The sequence below is a fragment of the Taudactylus pleione genome, unplaced genomic scaffold, assembly GCF_031769625.1.
Source record: "Taudactylus pleione unplaced genomic scaffold, aTauple2 ptg000717l, whole genome shotgun sequence".
Classification (NCBI taxonomy): Eukaryota; Metazoa; Chordata; class Amphibia; order Anura; family Myobatrachidae; genus Taudactylus; species Taudactylus pleione.
In genome coordinates this window covers 1,340,258-1,360,096 of record NW_028285119.1, presented here as the reverse complement: position 1 = coordinate 1,360,096, position 19,839 = coordinate 1,340,258, and the positions used below count along the sequence as shown (strand labels likewise).

General features: G+C 43.0%; 1 protein-coding gene across 6 annotated transcripts in view; it reads right to left on the bottom strand.

The window, feature by feature from the left end:
- RIPOR1 (RHO family interacting cell polarization regulator 1) overlaps positions 1-19,839 on the bottom strand; it is a 238,548-nt gene that overhangs the window by 138,064 nt on the left and 80,645 nt on the right. For 4 of the 6 annotated variants that reach the window (XM_088456781.1, XM_088456786.1, XM_088456785.1 and 1 more), the window contains exon 2: positions 2,719-2,839. In XM_088456781.1, coding sequence (XP_088312907.1) covers positions 2,719-2,813 — 95 coding nt within the window. In that variant the 5' untranslated portion in view covers positions 2,814-2,839. Of the gene's footprint in view, positions 1-2,718; positions 2,840-13,175; positions 13,323-13,436; positions 13,509-19,839 lie in introns of those variants that run through there. The other 2 variants (XM_088456783.1, XM_088456782.1) reach the window with 2 other exon arrangements.

Below are 19,839 nucleotides of genomic sequence, written 5' to 3'. Positions count from 1 at the left end.
CCAACACTGGGCGAACTGCAGCAGACGGGAGACATGCAGATTTGGCTGCCGCCAGCGTGGCTACAATTTTGTCCAGATCCGGACCAAATAGGACTTCTCCATTAAAAGACAAAGCTTCCAAACAGTTTTTGGAATCAGCGTCCACCTTCCAAGATCGCAACCATAAGGTGCGACGAGCAGCTACAGCTGCCGAAGAAATCCGAGAAGTTAGGGTACTGATATCCAAGGCCGCTTCATTAATGTAAGTGGCCGAATCCCGGAGATTGCCAACCAACTCGGTCTGTTCAGCTGAACAGTCGGAATCCAAAGACGCCTCCAAACTATCCGCCCAGCGCTCCATGGCTCTGGCTACCCAACAAATGGCCATACCCGGCCTGGCTGCCCCCCCCCGCAAGGAAATAAACGGACTTTAGGCAGATCTCCACCTTACGGTCCGTAGCATCCTTCAAGGAGGACATGGAAGGCATGGACAACGTGGCACTTCGGACCAGGCGTGTCACATGAGAATCCACTTGTGGAGGGGATTCCCACTTAGAAAAATAACGGTCGGCAAACGGGTAAGCCACCGCCAAGTGTCTCTGAGGCTGATACCGTTTACCAGGGTGTTTCCACGCCTCCTCTAAATATTTTGACTTGGACACTGGAGGATCCTCATCCTCAATCACTAAAGCCGTACGGACTGCCCGAATAAGTCCAGGAATATAAACCTTGGACTTAGCGTCCGACTCTTTAGCACGGAGAGGTTCTTGGTCAGAAAGATACAGAATCTCCCCATCATCAGACGTCCCGTTGTCATCCTCATAATGAGCGAACAAAGACGCCACCGGCCGCTTATGTGGCCGCAACACAGACTCCCCTTGTAACACGTCCGACAAATGCTGTACAGAACTTGTCAGTGAATTAACCCACGCAGGCTCCTGAGAAACCAGGGGAGGGGAAATAGGGAGACTGTGGAGTACCATCAATTGTCTCGGGAAACCCTGCATGGGTGACGACACCACTGATTGCTGGGACAATCCCATTTGTGAAAAAGCAGGCTGTGGAGCTAACTGGCCCACCAGGGTTGTAAGGTCTTTGGCGAAACAAGCCCAGGGCGGCTCCTGTACCGGAGCCGTGACAGTAATTGGCCGTGCCAATAAATAACACTGCCGACATAGCCCCTCCGCGTTACCTTCCCCCTCCGCTATTGGTACCTTGCGCGTAGTACACAGAAGCTGGAAAGGAAAATCACTCTCAGACATGATGATAAGTATGTGACCCCTCTCACTGATACTTGTTAGTATAGTGGGAGAACCACCCTGCAATCACCACACCGCAAGGGCTTTAGCAGAAGAAGAGCAGGGACAGTGAAATGGCTGACAGTAGAAAGTGAAAGTACAGGCAGCAGACTCTAGCAGAAGTCACATACAATGCAAAGAAATCAATTCCTGCACTATCAGCGCTGATCCTCAACTACGCAGACACAGAGCCTGGTAGGACACAGCGCTGCATACACAGACCTTAAGCCAATGGAGGAGAGGTATGCCGGGGGACCCAGACCACGATGCCACCGATCATCAGAGTCCAGCAGCGCTCACCATGCTTCCAGCAAAGATGGCCACCGAGGAGCAGAGAGGAGCGCTTCCACAGGGCCAGTCAGCAGATGCAGAGAGGGCTGTGTGCAGCGGGGGAGGCGTCGGCTGTGTTACAGGGAAGGAGCGCTCCCCTGGCATGCAATTAACCCCTGGTCCGCTGTCCCAGGGGGAGTAGTGGAAGCGCAGGTTGCTTACCTGGCTCCACGCTGCAGCCAGTCCCCAGGGAGCCCCCTGCCTGGGGACTCTGGACCATGTTCTCAGCAGGGACCCACCGCGGGACCCCGCTGCTTACCTTGTTGTCCCCCTTAGATCCGGCAATGGTCCCAAACATCTGGAGTCACCGCTAGCTGTGACTCCAGATGCTTACTAGCATCCCCGGATCAGTACCAGCGTTCTGGTACCGGCGGGGGTGTAGGGAAGACAGCATGGACGTCAGCATTGACTGTCCATGCTGTACATACAGATGAGCAGCTACAGCTGCTGTGAAGAAAACTTCAGGGGCTAATCTTAGTCCCCCTCTAAACAGGTGCATCCGACTCCGGCCGGGCACCAACGAAAACTGAGATGCCTTGGCTCGGGGGTGGGGTATAGGAGGGGGACCCTAGTGCATCCTGGGAGGCTGAAAACTTTTACTTTATGGTGCCCGATGCCTGACGTCATCACCTATACAGCAAGGTATCCTGTGGATACCCTATGGACCCTGATGTAGAAATATACAAGACAAAAAATACTTCTTCCAGTATTTACAAATGGCTTTTTATGTAGTGCAAATATTGACAAACCATGACCTGTTATTTGTCACATGAGATTAGACTGATCACATTATAGGATTTTGTGAGGACTACAGAATTGTTAAAAAAAAGGGAAGAAATTGTGTATTTTATTAAGGGAATTTCTACATAATGCTCGGTCTGTTTTCAGCTAATGTGGCCAAGACATAACCAATTATATTACATCATCATAAAGAGGTCTAAAACCAAATGAATGTTCTAGGCTTAGTAAATCACCCATTAGATTCACAAGTTTATTGTAAAATTAAACATTTTCACAAAAATATTAACGAACACCAATGAAAAATATGTACAAGATCCATAATATCAAATCCTACTGCCAGTTACAATTTTTATTGCGGAAATGAACAAACCTGGCCTTTTCGTAGTTGGAGTTTACTCCGGCAAATGACTGACTTCTAATGATTGAAGTAGAAGTGACCCTCTGAGGCCGCATGGAGAGCGACATGGTGGACTGAGCCCTGTGAGAGGTCCCTGAAAGTAAAAAAACAAAAAGGACGAGATGTAATTTCTATTTGCAACACTTAACATGCATGTTATCATCAATATTATCAATTAATGCCAAACCAATATCAACTACAAAAGAGACACACACCAAGGCTGACTCTTGCATCAGTCTTGGTTTCTGAGGGCCACTGAGGCCTCTGTAATGCATCTACTGTAACTGGTGGATAGATTAAGGGCTGTGTATAGGTTTCCAGAAAGAGACAAAAGCATTTTCATGTGGATGAGCCAAAATGGATTACAGAGGTTTGTCACACGAAATGGCCAAAAGGTATTTACAGTAAGTCTCCGTATCATTTGGCAACAGAAAACAGATTTTCATCAGTCCACCAAATGCGTGTCAAGACTATCATTGGATTAATTTGCGAGTAGCAGTTGATACATTCATGACCATGCTTTATGTTCCATAAACAATTGTTTTACAATGAAAACAAATTAAAAAGTAAAAACTTCCGATTACTGTATTGAAAAGATTGATTATTTCTAATGTTCATAAAAGATAGTTCATAATATTTGAGCTGAAACCTTTTAGTATTATTGCCAGAATATATGCTTACTAGACAGACTGCTACTACGACAAGGATCAGTCTCTCATCCCATCCTAACCAGGCAAAGGGCCTGCCACCACAGAACGGCAGGCCCCCATGTTCTACAAACACTTCGCTGCTTCAATGGTTTTAGACCTTTTTGTCAGATGTTACTATGGTATACTGAAGTAAAATTACATGCATTTCATAAGTGTCAAAGGCTTTTATTGACAATTACATTAAGCTTATGCAGAGTGTCAATATTTGCAGTGTTGTCCCTAATTTTTCAAGACCTCTGCAATTCGCCCTGGCATGCCGTCAGTCAAATTCTGGGCTACATACTGACTGATGGCCGCTCATTCTTACCTAATCAATACTTGGAGTTGGTCAGAATTTGTGGGGTTTTGTTTGTCCTCTCGCCTCTTGAGGATTGACCACAAGTTCTCAATGAGATTAAGGTCTGGGGAGTTTCCTGGCCATGGACCCAAAATGTCGATGTTTTGTTCCCCGAGCCACTTAGTTATAACTTTTGCCTTATGGCAAGGTGCTCCATCATGCTGGAAAAGGCATTGTTTGTTACCAAACTGTTATTGGATGGATGGGAGAAGTTGTTCTTGAAGGATGTTCTGGTACCATTATTTATTCATGGCTGTGTTCTTAGGCAAAATTGTGAGTGATCCCAATCCCTTGGCTGAGAAGCAACCCCACACCTGAAAGGTCTCAGGATGCTTTACTGGCGTACACGTAGTGTACACTATATACGTGCAGGGTGCTGGTCAGTGAGGAGGGCATATTTCAATTTTGAAGTACAAAATTTTAGATGTCATGTAACATTACAGCTACAGGAGCTGTAGTGGTACATCACAAATAAAATTTTGCCCTTCAAAATGTAAATATGCCCTCCTCACTGACCAGCACCCTGCACGTATATAGTGTACACTAACACATGTAGAGTAGAACGGCCGCTCACCATTAGCAGCATAAAGTTCATTATATTTTCTGCATAAAAAGTTGGACTTCATGCTGCTAATGGTGAGTGCCCCCACTTTCCTCCATATATATTAAGCTACCTGCCACCAAAGTGTACTATTACAATGTTTACAAATGAACTCTCCAAAATCACATATACATAGTGTGTAACAACACACACTATGTATAGTAAACAAGCAATATACTTTAAATGTGAAAAAATACACTCCCTATTTTGTAGGTGTCAGCTCACTCTCAAAATGCCAGATTGGGTTAGTTCAGGTAGTAAAAATAGGAAAATGGAGAAGGGGAAGACTGCCTTCTAGTGCTGCAAATTAAAGTTGTTGGTTTTTAAAGCCCAAGGGCGGAATTCAATTGATTACGCGGTCCGGATCTCCCGTCTAAAGTGACAGGAGATCGCGGGCCACCATTCAATTGCTGCCGTTCTTCGCCGTGATCGCGCCCATAGAGGTCAGGTTTAGCCGCGTAAAGCAGCTAAACCCGACCAAAGTGCTGGGTGCGATCGCGAAAAGTGATGTTTGGGCGCCCAAACATGTCACTTTTCACACATTTCAGCTCTCATCCCCCAGGGGCTGCGAGCTGAAATGTAGCGCTTGGCAGCTGATCGCGCCCGACAGGAGCAAGTATAGAATAGCTCCGTCGGGCGCGATAGGGGATAAAAACAATTGAATTCCGCCCCAAGAGTTTACATTTTTTGTCTTGTAAGCACATCAATAAACAGGCTGATCTGTGATATTAAAAGCAAATCATCATAATGTTCCTTGACACACAAATATATATAGCCTAGCCCTAGGGATATTGAATAGGATTAAAATGAATTTAAACCAATTTTAAATACCTATTAACATTAACTACAAAAATACAAAGTGATAGGTGATCGCACTTAAGGTGTCTTTTTATTTTACTAAATAGCTTTACAAAATCACAAACGTATGTATTCGTGTCATCCACCTCTCCAATATCACAAATTTGATAATTACAGTTGATCACCATGTGGTGAGATAGAGAAAAGAGGACAGTACACTCAGATACAATAGAAAACGCAGTTTTTTTATGCGGATATATAAATCAGCCACTCATGTGGCAGCTGCTAAATGCATAAAAGAATGCAGGCATGGTCAAGAGGAAGACTTGTTGTTAAGACCAAACAGTTGATGGTGGAGGCAGTGGCTCAGTGGTTCTGTAAAATTTAACAGGAGCCACCAGGGTGGAAGACAGCAGAGCAGCTTTCTGTCAGCATAATCTAATCTCTCCCTGTCTGTGAGTTAATGCTGAGAGCAAGGGACAGTCTTCAAACTATTTGCTACGTTACAAATGCATTCAAACACTGTTGAATACACTTGTATAGGTGCAAGTAGTTAGCAGAATCTCCCTTTCTCACAGCATGAGTGAGACCTTACAGACAGGGAGAATGCAGCCAGCGTGGTAAGTGTTATTGGTAAAATTGGTTGGAGGGGCTGGACTCTGACACAGGTAGGAGCAGGAGCAATACATGGGGGGACTGGACCCTGTGATACATGGGGGGGCTGGACCCTGTGATACATGGGGGGGCTGGACCCTGTGACACAGGGGTGATTTGGCATGACACATGGGGGGAGCTAGAGTGACACAAGGACCTGGAGCGGCACGGAGAGCTGGAGTGACACAGGGAGGAACTGGAATGACATGGGGGGGTCTGTAGTGACACAGGAGGAATCTGGAGTAACACGTGGGGAACTGGTGCCAGAAAGACATGGGGAGGGGGATACAAGTCCCAGGGGGGGTTGGAATGAGTCTACTGAAGAGTCACAATGGGGATGAGGCTGCTCTTGTTACATGGGTGCTTTTGGTGGGGTGTGTTGAAAGTGAAATCTAAATTGCAGTGCAAGCTTTCCAGCATTTGTGGGCTACATGCAAAAACAGTCAGTAATAACATGTATTTGTACCCCTTGCATTGAAACATGGTACACAGGTACTTGCTATATGTTACTCCAGGACTCGACAAATTTTTGTAAAAACAGGGAGCCATCTTAAAAGTTTAGGAGCCAGACCATTGTCCATTACCAAAATATATGAAAGCTTGTATAGACCACCACACATGCCCTTTCAGTGCCCCTCAATCTCCCCACATACAAATCAAATCACCACACATACCTCTTTATTGGTCATCAGATTCTGCAACATGCCCATACCAGCCCCTGTAATAGTGCCCCCAAGTAGTAAGCCCCTTGTAAAAGTGCCCCCAGTAGTAAGCCCCCTGTAAAAGTGCCCCCCAGTAGTAAGCCCCCTGTAAAAGTGCCCCCCAGTAGTAAGCCCCCTGTAAAAGTGCCCCCCAGTAGTAAGCCCCCTGTAAAAGTGCCCCCAGTAGTAAACCAATGTATTAGTGCCCCCAGTAGTAAGCCCTTGTAATAGTGCTCCCAGTAGTAAGCGCCCTGTAAAAGTGCCCCCAGTAGTAAGCCCCCTGTAAGAGTACCCCCAGTAGTAAACCAATGTATTAGTGCCCCCAGTAGTAAGCCCTTGTAATAGTGCTCCCAGTAGTAAGCGCCCTGTAAAAGTGCCCCCAGTAGTAAGCTCCCTGTAATAGAGCTCCCAATAGTAAGCCCCTTTTAAAAGTGCCCCCAGTAGTAAGCCCCTTTTAAAAGTGCCCCCAGTAGTAAGCCCCCTGTAATAGTGCCGCACGAACACAAAAAAGTGTAAAAAAAAAAAAAAAAAAAGAATACTTGCCTTAAACCCCGATCCTGTGTCCGCTGCTCTTTGGAACTATGGGAGAGACGTCATGACTCCTATAGTGCCCGTGGGGGGGGGGTCATGACGCTCAGGAGTGAGCTCCGGCTGCGGTGAGTCGGGCACCTGCTGGTAAAATTTCCGCGGGCGCCCGGCAAATGGAGCCTCCATGCGGTGAAGGGTTTGCAGGAAAACTCTGTTACCAGGACTAAAATCTTAGTCGACATGGCGACCGAGATTTGTCGGGCGCTGTCTTACTCCATTCCCCACTCTGAATCAGGTCCTTAATCTACTGAGCTGCTCAAAATAAAAGTACAGCTATAGATCATATGCTATGATATTTTGAACTATAGACAGATGCCGGCCGCTATCAAAGTCAGTGGTTTCAGTGTGTATGGTCTGTCGAAGCCGGATGGTTGGCTGAGACTTAAATTGTAAAATCAAAATCTGCACGACTCCATTTTGCGAATGGCTACACGACCCCATTTTGTGAATGGCTACACAGCGCTATTTTGCGTTCCCCACACAGTATCAGTAATAGATGGCGCTATGTTGTTATTTAGTGTCGTGCGTTTCCCACGCAATAGGACACTGTTAAAAGTCCTCGTAACATAAATACATACATTTACTAAAACATATAATATGAACAGCCCCGCAAAGCACGTACCATGGTGTACTCCACAAACACGTAGACGCTCAACGCATACTAGCGTCTTTTCTTAATATCCCTACACTTATACATTGTACACTTACACAGAAAGGCTCCCTAGCATCAAGGTTAATACATTATTAATTATGTAATGAAGTGACTGTATTTGAGATCTAAGGTTTAGTACATGATAAGCAGACAGTGTTTGGTGCTATTCTAAACCACTGTTTATTTGCAGATCTCCGGTTCCATCAGTAAGGAGATCGCAACATGCAATCGCAACATGCGTCTGCGAATTATGGATCATAGAGATAGAGGCATTGAAATGTACTCTGTAATGTAATGTTTATTAGCCAGTCTAGGCTTGTTCTTTGGCGGGAAAAGATACACAAATAGCCGTTGTAAGGCTGAACCTATACTGTACAAACTGGTCTATGAACTGCATCGTTACAGGAGAACCAATAGGAAGAACCAATGGGATAATGCCAACTCGTTTACATTGTATTGCCACTCTCTGTAAGGGTACATATACGGACGCTCTATTTCCAGTACTCAATCAGCTTGTTCTTTCTTTTGACAGAGGCTTCACTTTTGATGCCGGAAATCTGGATCCACAGCGCCTGCGTAGGTATCGATTCTACCTTGTGATTGTATAATCTGTTTGCGCTAATTGTATTTAGATCACAGCGTGTAACTATATGCTTTTATGTGAATAATATCTTTTTGTGATTTGGAACCACAATCCAAGTCTGGAAAGCAATTATTTCTTGTGCGACTTACAACGCTAAATAGGGACATTTGGGTATAGAGATCATTAGGTATTCATAGGTCTGCACTACACAGTAAAACAAACACATCGCCATCGGCGCCGGGTAGTACACTCACTGACAGTGAGTGTACTACCAGTTGGCAGCGGTGCTTTTGTTTTAGCAACCAATGAGAGTCAAACAGACTCTCATTGGCTGCTGCACCAGGGCTGGAGCTCACTCATGAGCTCAGTCTTCCGGCTCCCACAGTGAGTGAAGGGAGATACGACATGCCGTCTCTCCCATAGTGCCGAGCGAGAGTGGACTGCGGCGCGCGCAGGAGTGGGGATTCGGGTAAGTATTGTGTTTTGTGCTGTACGTATCTCTGTGTAATCGGGGCACTGTATAAGGGGCACTACTGGGCGCACTGTATAAGGGGCATTGCATAAGGGGGCATTGCATAATGTGTACTACTACTGGGGGCACTGCATAAGAGGCTCTACTATAGGGGGCATTGCCTAAGAGGCACTACTACAGGGAGCATTGCATAAGGAGCACTATTACTAGGGACATTGCATAAGGAGCACTATTACTAGGGACATTGTATAAGAGGCATAACTACAGGGAGCATTGCATAAGGGGCACTGCTACTGGGGATAATGCATAAGGAGCACTATTACTAGGGACATTGCATAAGGAGCACTATTACTGGGGACATTGCATAAGGGGCACTACTACTGGGGGCATTAAGGTGAAATGAAGGCTTCCAGAGTGATGAGAAAAGGTGGTATGTCATGTTGACACGCCCCCACTTTTCATTGACCACGCCCCTTGCAGAATGTGGCCACATCCCTTCCTGCATGTGGCCACGCCCATTTTTGAAGCACGCGCCTTTAGTGCACGCATATACTTGGGGGGATGCTCACTTTTTCATCTTGTCCTGGGCTCTAAATACCCTAGCTACGCCACTGCCCCCTTGTCATTTTTTCCTGGATCCGCCTCTGGGTGGAGGCCTGGTCAAAGTCCCTTGACTGAAACGGACATCTGGTCCATATGTAGTATCAATCAATAAAGAACACTTTTTCTTCTTCATTACATTTGCGTTGGTGTAGATTATTCTCATTAAAACCATTTCCGGAAGTTTAGATGGGATGTTTTATTCGTTTTCTTTTTAATAACGGCTTATTTTGAAAATTCAGTTTTGAGTGTTTCCATTCTTATTTGATGAAAGTGTATAAATAGAAGAAAATAGAAAGATTAAGGGCCATATCCAATTAGCTGCGAAAAGCCACGTTTTGGCGAAAGGTTAACAATCGAGCCAACTTTTCACCAAAAATGTGCATGGCGCCATCCTATTAGCCGCAGCTTTTCGCACATGCAAATTCTGCGCATCTAAGGGGGGAATTCAATTAGGTGCGAGTTTTGTCCCACAAGGTGAAATCACTGCAAATTTGCCTTGCAAATTAAATTTGCAATTCAATTCCAAACTCGCATTTATTTTTCAGAGAAAATTAACTGGTTTTGTCCGCACTCCCCTGAGCATGTGAAAAAGGTAGGGAAAATCTGTATATACGGGAAAAATGTCCGGACTTGCTTCAGAACCTCCCCTCCCCCATATTATTAAAATAGGTATTTGGAATTTTTCAATTAGCTTAATTGGGCCAATAACATGTCATTTTGGGGTGAAAAAATATAAATGGCCTCAAATTACCCCAAAAGAAGCTTTTTTTAGCTAAATACACAGTACATTTATAATGAAAGTATTTATTTCAACAAAATGCTTTCTATCACTTTTTTACATTTTATTTAATTTTTTTCTCAAATTACCCCAAAAGCATCTTTTCATTATACTGTTTTTGCATTTTCTGTTTAAATTTCTTTGTAATTAAACAAAAAATACTGCAGCTTTTTAAATTTAGCTTTTTTAAAAAAAATGCACATATCAGCCATTTGATACCTTTTAAAAGCATACCGTACCTTCCTAGTGTTCACTCTAGCTCCGGCGCGAGGCAGGGCGCCGGAGCTAGAGAGGGCAAGTTCGTGCGCGACCGAGAAGGGGGCGTGGTCATCAAAAAGGGGGCGTGTCTATAAGACGCGTCCCCTTTTCGTCACTCTTGGGGTCGTGCCCGGCACTTACGGACACGCCGGGCAGCCCCCAAGCCCTGCAGACAGGGAGAATAGATGCCGGGCGCATGCGCCCGGCGTCTATTCTCCGGCGGTGACCAGGTCACCGCACATTTCTTCACCCGCGGGACACTGCGACCCGCGGGTGAAGACGGCTCCCGCAGGCTGTTAGGGCAGGGCGTTTTTTGCCCTCCTCCTGGAGGGCAGGGCGCTTTTTGCCCTCCTTCTGGAGGGCAGGGCGCTTTTTGCCTTCCAGAAAGAGGGCAGGGCGCCGCGCCCTGCTAAAACAGCCTAGCGGGAACGCTACTTTCCTTATGGCCACTAACAGTCTTCTACATGATTCTGCTAATGAAGTTTTCACTTTTTTGGGATCCAGGAAGGTCTTCCCATTTTTTTCTTACTACTTTCGCTGTTCACGTTTTGGCCAAAATTCGCACACCACTGCTAATATGCACTTCTAATTGAATTGCATGCATCTCGGTTGTGCACATGAAGGCGAAGTGAGCGAATTAAAAGGCGAAGTGTGAGTTTTTCGCCTTTTGAAAACTCTCACCTCTCAGAGTAGGTGAAAAAATATACAAAACCCCTAATTTGGGCTAACAATGTCATGACTTGGTTCAGAACCCCTTGGACACCCCCCTAATGACTAATTAGGGAAAGATACATTTTTATTTTACTTAATTCCCCCTAATAATAAACTTAATTCCCCCTAATAATGACATGTAATTTTTGGGGTCAAAATGTAAAAAGTGTTGGAAAATGGGTTTAAAGTAGTGTGGTAGGTAATTTGGGGGGCTGTATAGATGGGACAAGTGTTTTGGGGATTGCAGGTGGCTGCAGCAGGTGTAAAGTACCCTAAAATTACACAAAAATATAGTTGCACCCATTGTTATGTACCCTTAATTTAACTGCAGCATTTATTATGGCCACAAAACTTGCTTTTTATAATTTTTCGACTGTTTTGGATAAATGCATATTACAGCCTTTTGACCAGGGGCGTATTTAATGGGTGCAGGGTGTTCGGTGCACCGCACACCCTGCATCCATATTATATTTACCACTCCGGAGTCCCACGTCGGCACCTGTGATCAGCACTGTAAAAAACGCCTGGAAAATGCCTGTCGTAGTAATTTTCCCAGCGTTTTGCGCTTGCGCAGTATGGAAAACACAGGGATAATGGCAGCCATGGCCATTTTCCCAGTGACCTGCACATGCGCTATACACTCTGGGCACACACTGGTGCCCAGAGTGTACATCAGTGCGGCGCTGCGCTTAGTGCGCTGCCGGCTACCGGCCTGGGAGGAGAAGGCCCGGAACGGAGACTACACATGCCCCTCCCTCTCTTGAAACGCCCCTGCTTTTGACACAATTTAAAAACCCCAAACACTTTGATTTTGCCCAATAATACACTTCTAAACTATTATTCTATGTTAGTTTAGCCTTTTTGGGATACAGGCACATTTTCCCAATTTCAGGTGCACTTTTCGTCCAGTATTTTTTTCGGGCGATGCCGCATCTCGTCTTTTGTAATAAGATTGCCCGAAAACCTGCATACATGATAGTGGCGAAAATTGACACATTCGGGTGAAGGGTGCGAAAAGTTTGCACATGCGAAAACTTTACATTTAGGGCCATATCAAATTAGATGCAAAAATTTAAAGTACAGTGGTTGTAATGGATGGTGACCTGGGCAAAACACACATCTACATTGTATAATGGAAGCTTAAGTGAAATGAACTTTATGTAAGCAGATTATTGTACTTACAGCTGCTACGTGTACTGCACAAGTGAACACAGATGGCTTTTTTGTTATCTGTTCTGATGACTGAGCATTACACAATTACTCTGTGACAGCTAACTAGGAGCATTTGCATTAAATGATTTACCTTTGTTTTAAAAAGTAATAGCTGAGTTTAGTAATGGTTCATTCTGTTATGTCATTAATTCTAGATTGTATTTGTCTTTGTTCCTCAGTTTAAGGATATATATATATATATAGGTTTATAAAGCTTTGTACCCCATATACCAATATCACATTTCCATTTTAATTTCATAAAATTTAAAACCCATAAAAACAAAACACTGATCCTCAAGTAAGTAACTTTGAAAGAATTATCTAATTCAGACGTAAATACTTGCAATACCATAACGACATTCATAAACTAACACAGCATGACAAACAGCACTACAGCAATGCAAGTTCTGTAAATAATAGATTACAAATAAATTCCTTGTACAATAAAATGTATATTGTGCAGAAAAATATGCAAAAATAACAGTTGCCTTAGAATAAAGGAAGGCCAATACACAATACTAATGTGCACAAGTAATATAACATGCTAAAATAAATACTTCTGCTTACTTGGCATTCATCCCAATCCATAACTTGGAATAAGATATTTTGCAGTATTAAACTCTCATATAGATAACCAGTAATAGTTGGAATAGCATACAAATGACCATGCTAGAACAACAAAATTATACCAGGTATAGCTATAATGTACTAAAAGAAAATGCATAGTAACATATCGCAGTTTTCTTTTTCAAAAAGGTGAACCCTAACTTACCAGTAACATGCAATACCTCATCCAATAGTCCTGCTTCTTCATATAGCTGTATCCATTATACTGGACTCAAAGTAACTGAAGAATGAGATTCTCAGAGACACAGAATGGCATAATCCAATTTACACAGCAGATCAGAATTCTCACTTCCTACAATTTCAGAAACATCTCATTCACATTCCTACATTCCTGTTTTGTGCTAGTTATAATCAGTAACTGGTACAAAAGATGCCTGGTAGGCATTTCCCCAACTGTACAACTCACTTCATTTTAGTCTCACAAGAGGCTATATTATTAATCCAATGGTTTCAGACCCTCCAACATGACCTCTTCCATCAGGTACAAAATGCTCTGGTCCTGGACTTCCCACCTAATTTATGATTGCAGCCACCTGTGCTAAACTAGTTGATGAGCACTGTGTTTAAACACAGGTGACTGCAATCATAAATTAAGTGGGAAGTCCTGGACCAAACCACTTTGTACCTGATGAAAGGGGTCATGTTGGAGGGCATGTGGTATCATGAAAGGTGCAACAATTAGGTAGCATTTCAGTATTTTACTTGCAAGGAGATTATGGGCCATATTCAATTTAGACGAAAACCCGTTATTTTCGCCTATTGTCATTATCCCCGTATTCAATTACATTGACTTTTTGCCGGTGCGAAAAGTCAATTTAAAAAAACAGGGATAATTTTTTGGCAGCCTTTAGCAGGCGAAAAAAAGTGCAGAATTGGGGTTTAAGGGTGCAGGAAAAGAAAGAAAATAGCCTGCACCCCTGGGAATGGCACCTAAAAATGATCTGTGTAAAAAAAAAAAAAAAAAATAGTGACACCCCAACAATATAAGTTCAATTTTGGGGTAAAAAAAAAAAAAAATGGGGAACAAAGTTTTAACCTAACGAAATTAATTCAGGAGGGGTTCCCAAGTATGCAGCAGGTATTTTAAAGAATGCAGGTGGTAGGGGCAGGTGCATTTTTGAAGAATTTTAAAAATGGACGTTAGGGACTTAAAAATAGGCTTGCACCCAATTTTATGTACCCCAAATTTGATGCACCTAGTTTATTTTTGTAAAAAAAAAAAAACCTAAGCGCTCTTCTTCACCCCTTCTTCCCAGGCAGAAAAAAAAAAAATACCTGCCGCAACTATTTAAAAAAGGGTACCCATAGTGATCCCCCATGTCAGGACATCATTAGGGGGGTCCCTGGATGATTTCCCAAAAGTTACCTATTTTCGCGCCCGATACTTTATCCCGGCAAAACCTCCGATGTGGTGCGAAAAGTCCAGCACGGACTTTTCGCCCCAATATTGAATACGGGCCTATGTTGAATAGATTAAGACACCTTAAAATACCCAAACTAATATTTTCAGATATGAACCATGGAGGTAAAATACATCCATAATACAGTAACAAGAGAATATTCTACAGGGCCGCCAACACAATTCTTGGGACGATGTCTGGATGTTTGACTGTTGCTGCGTGCGAGACAGTGCATGTGAAAGGCACAGACCATGCACCTTTTTGAAGAAGTCTCAGACGAAACGCGTTGGGTAGTGTTTCCCTCTTACCTCATGAACTATATGCTGATACAGACAAGAACTCTCTTTTATTGCTGATCGATTTTATATGCATATTCATTTTTATGTACTTTTTATATATTTATTGTTCCTATGTAAACGTCAACACTGAGCATTATTCTACATGTTATTGTACTTTGTGAACTCCTGATTTTAATAGTTTATCCTATTATTTCCCCATTGGTCAAAACTACCCCTTTTTTCCCCTCCTCCCCCATCCCTCCTACCTTGGTTTGTTCATTCTCCTATATGCGCTTACACTTGCTTTGAGTGTACCATTTTTTAGATCACCTCATCATATAATTAAAATATTTTTTTTATATTTATAAACTATTTATGTCTTTATCTACCACTACCTCATATATTGATTTACTTCATGAATGCACTTGCACTTTGAAAACACTTTGTTTAAACCAAGGTATTAACTTATTGTTTTAACACAGTATGTCTATTAATTGATTTACTAGAAACTGATAGTCGCTGAACAGTACACCTATATATATATATATATATATATATATATATATATATAATTTTACATCAACATATATAGAACCAAGTGGAAAATATGCATTGTTCACCACAGACAATATGATACATTTACATATTAATCAGCCTATCAATATGTACAGCTTGTTCTAAATACTAATACATACTCCTTATATTAATTAAAGAATCAAACATTCCAGCTACATTATGCTGGTGGCAACGTAACTTGTACTCTCTCTTACCAACAACCAAAAATGCTGATATTATTTTGTTCAGGTTGCCATAAGCAGGTGAGAACCAAAACAACCATCAGTCACCCAAATTAATTTATTATAGCAATATGGAGGATGCACAGCTTGTTTTTAAATCAATAATTTTCTTCTTTTGAGCACATTGTCCAAAATTCTTTTACTATAGTTAACTGTTTTTAAACATGAGACATTGTAATTTTATTTTGTTGATTCAAATGAAAATATATTTGATAACCTCTACTTCTCTCTCGAATCACTTCTAGATTTTCACCGTTTGCCGACAGTTGTTATTCGCACCGCATAGCACAATTGCCGCCATATCCATAACAACTTCTAGCGATTCTAGCTCCTCAAAACCAGGTGACGCGAATATGAGCAGGAACTACAATGTGAATTTCTGGCCTGTAATTTTCCATTATTCTGGTCATTACATTTGGCTCTTTTTGTTCATCCTTATTCATTTTACAGCCTACTAAACAGTACACTAGCTTAGAGATACTATTTTCACAGGTTTGCTGATGTACATCTCCTTGGGGCTCAGTTAGCTATACTGGTTTACTTTACTAAGCCCAGTGTCATAGCACACACACACTACTGTACAAGCCCTAAAACCCAACAAATAGTAACTACATTGCTTGGAGACAAAAACATCAAAATTCTGCTCACAGTGCCAGGTATTCTCCTGCCAAATACCCATAAAAACTAAATACTAATAATAAAACCATAATAGTTGGCCAGTGTAAAAATGGGCAAAAGTAAAAGGGAATTTCCAGCATACAGGTAGGAGGGAAGAGAAAGGTCCTAAGCATATAATCATCAAATTGTGCCTCAGATTGGGCAATGATATTTTGCCATGTGTACAATGCACTTCGATAGCATGGGAGGAAATGCAGTGTCTAATTTAATGTATGCAATAAAAAAAGCCATCATTGTGAACGACAGGCAGGGCTGCCATCAGAACTCGTGGGGCCCGGTACTGACAAAATAGGCATAGGGCAGGGACTCCGAGTAGTACCTTGTTTCTTCAGCGGGCCCGGGAGACACCGATGCAGATATACAAATGGCAGCTGGGGAGAAACAGCGCTGTCGGCGGTGTTTCAAATATGGTGTTGGCCGCGAGCCAATCACAGCTCGTGTACCAGCAGCCCATCGGGAGCGGCCACTCCTGATAGGCTGCCGATCCACGAGCTGTAATGGCTCGCGGATGGTGCCATATTTCAAATACTGTCTACGGCGTGTTTTCTCCCAAGCTGCCGAAGTCCGATTCATATCTCCTGCTCTGCTGTCACCGGGCCCCCGCTCTCTGCAGGCCGGGGACTCCAGGCCCGGCAGACCCCCCCTGATGGCGGCCCTGACGACAGGCACTATGGTGACAGTCCATTCAGTGATAGGGTTAAGTTAGGGTTCAAATCTGCTGAAAAAGCTATGCTGACATCCAAACCCTAGTTTACAATAGATAATTGTGACTACCATACGAAAGCGAATTGTATCCAAAGCAATGTCATCATGTAAAATTTATTTTTGTTAACTGGCGAGCATCTGTCAAATCGATCTTTAAAAAAAATCTATTTTCTTCAAATCTGTATCATGTTTCCAATTAAACCAAAGCTCTCAATTACAGGTCAAGCACGCCAAGCTAGAAAGTCATCTAATAGGGTGCAGTCAGGAATGGGCAGTGTGCATTTTACAGTTTTAAAATCGGTGTAACAGAGGGTTATACAGTCAGATTCCGGAACCGAGTCTAGACCCAAGCGAGTCTAGAACCAATTATTTAGTACCTGACACACATATGGACACTTGTCCAAGGTAACGAGCAATTGACGCAGGGACCTGAACCAAGGTTTCCAGCGGGTCATCTGCAGATATATTTTATAGGTGTGTACATTTTCTGAAAAGTATCTGTGTTTTTATCAACAAGTAGATCTTACTAACTGATTTGGGGCTCATTTACATGTGGATGTAATGGTGCATACACACGGTCAGATTTTTCTTCTGATCTGAACGATAACTATTTCAAAAATCGTTCATATCTGAAGGAAAATCTGACATATCTGAACGATGAATGATGCGCGTTCCAATTTGTCAGATAACGATATCTGACATCTGCTGTGTTTGCAGTCAGTTTTGGACGATTTCCATTCATTTTAATGCAGTCAAAAATCGTTCAATCGTTTGCAAATAGTTCAGTCGTTCATCTGACAAATCTGACTGTGTGTATGCACCTTAATGCTACCCATCCACTAGCAGACCATAGAAACGACAGCACGATTACGACATTGTAATTGTGCAGTCGTTTCTATGTCTGTGATAAGCCTACACTGAACGAGCAGTTGTTCAGTGCAGGCTCATCAATCATCTGGCAACATGCTGAACCTGACGTTTTCGTCAGGTTGACCAGCATGTTGGAAAGATAATAGATGTCTAAACGACCAGCAGGCACGCGCATCGCTGGTCGTTTTAGACATTTTTGCAAACGATTTGCAAACGATTGAACGATCGTTATTGTTCAATCGCTCAACTTAATCGTCTAGTGGATGGGCAGCATAAAGGAGGGTATCCACTAATAGATATACAAACGAGAGCACGATTACGACATTCCAGTCGTGCTCTCGTTTGTATATCTAGTGATGTGCCTAGACTGAACGTTCACTTGTTCAGTCCAGGCACATCCATCATCCCTGTACATGCTGAACCTGGCAAGATCGTCAGGTCGACCAGCATGTATGGGCGATGTCGGGTGTCGCTTCTGACCAAAACATGCCCAATGCATGCGCGATTTACAAGTGATTGCACGATAACGACGTCGTTATCGTGCAATCGCTTGTTAAAATCGCCTAATGGATACCCCCCTTTAGTCTCTCAGATGTAGCAGTACACGTTTACTTGAACACATGCTTATAGGTGCTGCTTTCACAATCTTCCTGAAATGCTTTTTCAAAAGTAGGCAAAAATGCTTAAAGCACTGCGGATATCTGTTTAAACTTAATAATAATAGTAATAATAATACAGTAAGCAATAAACTATTAATTTTCAATAAAGTTCTCCAGAGGTGGTTCATTTAAGAAATACATGAAATTATAAAGGACATTTTTAAGCCAACATCAATTATGACAGCTGTGCCTATATTTAAATAATATATTCTGAGTTGCGAACAAGTCAGGGAGCATACATGAATTCCTGGGTAGAACTGGCATATAAAAAGGGGCTATCCTCCCAGAACACTTCAGTCTTCTCAAATAACTTGTTTTATCTTCAGTTATTTAGAGAACATGCATGGGCATAGTATATTATTTCCATAGTGCTAGATCTTACAGAGACGGCCTCCCAGAATAAATAAAATAAACATATTATCTTCTTGAAAAGTGATGGTGAGGGTGGTTGCATGCAGTCTCATAAGGGGTTGGGTCCGGGATGCCCAGAGGTCAGAATCCCGATGCCGGCATGCCGACAGGTTTAGAATACTGACACCTGTCTAAGTATCCTAACCCAGACATGCAGATATTCTGGCTGCCCCTTCCAGGAGGCGTGGCCGGCGCTCGTGGGCGGAACTGGGGGTGTGGTGACACGATTGCGTCATTTTGGCCCTCCCCTCCTGCAGCCTAAACCTAATCTCCTCCCCCCTGGACCAGCCTAAACCTAACCTCCCCCCTAGTGCCTAACCCTAACCATCCCCCTAGTACCTAAGCCTAACCCTCCCTTTAACCCCACTACTTACGGTCGGGGTGCTGGTGCCGACATTCTGACCGCCGGGATCCAGACAGCCGGGATTTAAACTACATCCCTCATAGGGGCCAATTCAATTCTGAGCGATGTGCCACCAGAATACACGTGACAGATGCACAAAGATCTGAATTCAATCGCCCCCTTGGGGGAAATGTATCAAGCCTTCTAAAGAGTGGAGAATTCACCCATAGCAACGAACTAGCTTATACCGATCATTTTATAAATGTACTTGACAAATGTTACATATAAGTTGATTGAGAGAGAGAGAGAGAGAGAGAGAAAGAGATATAATGAGAGAGAGGAAGATACCATGCATTATATTGTATGGCTCTACAGTACCTCTATATGAGTGCGTATTATTGTATACAGAGACAGGCGCCCAGAGAGAACACTACAAATGGAAAAGATGCAGAGTAACTGGGAAGGGACAGGAAAAGGAAAAGGTTTGGTGAGTACTCTAATGAATACACGGAAACAGCTTGTTTTCCCACTAGAGCATCTCATATAATCCGTTCAAGCAAGTCTGATAAAGAGCCATTCCCATAATCATAGGACACAAACATTTCATTGAAACAGAAGGTACATTCCATGGTCTATTAGAAGCCAAGTTCTAAACTTATATGTGTACA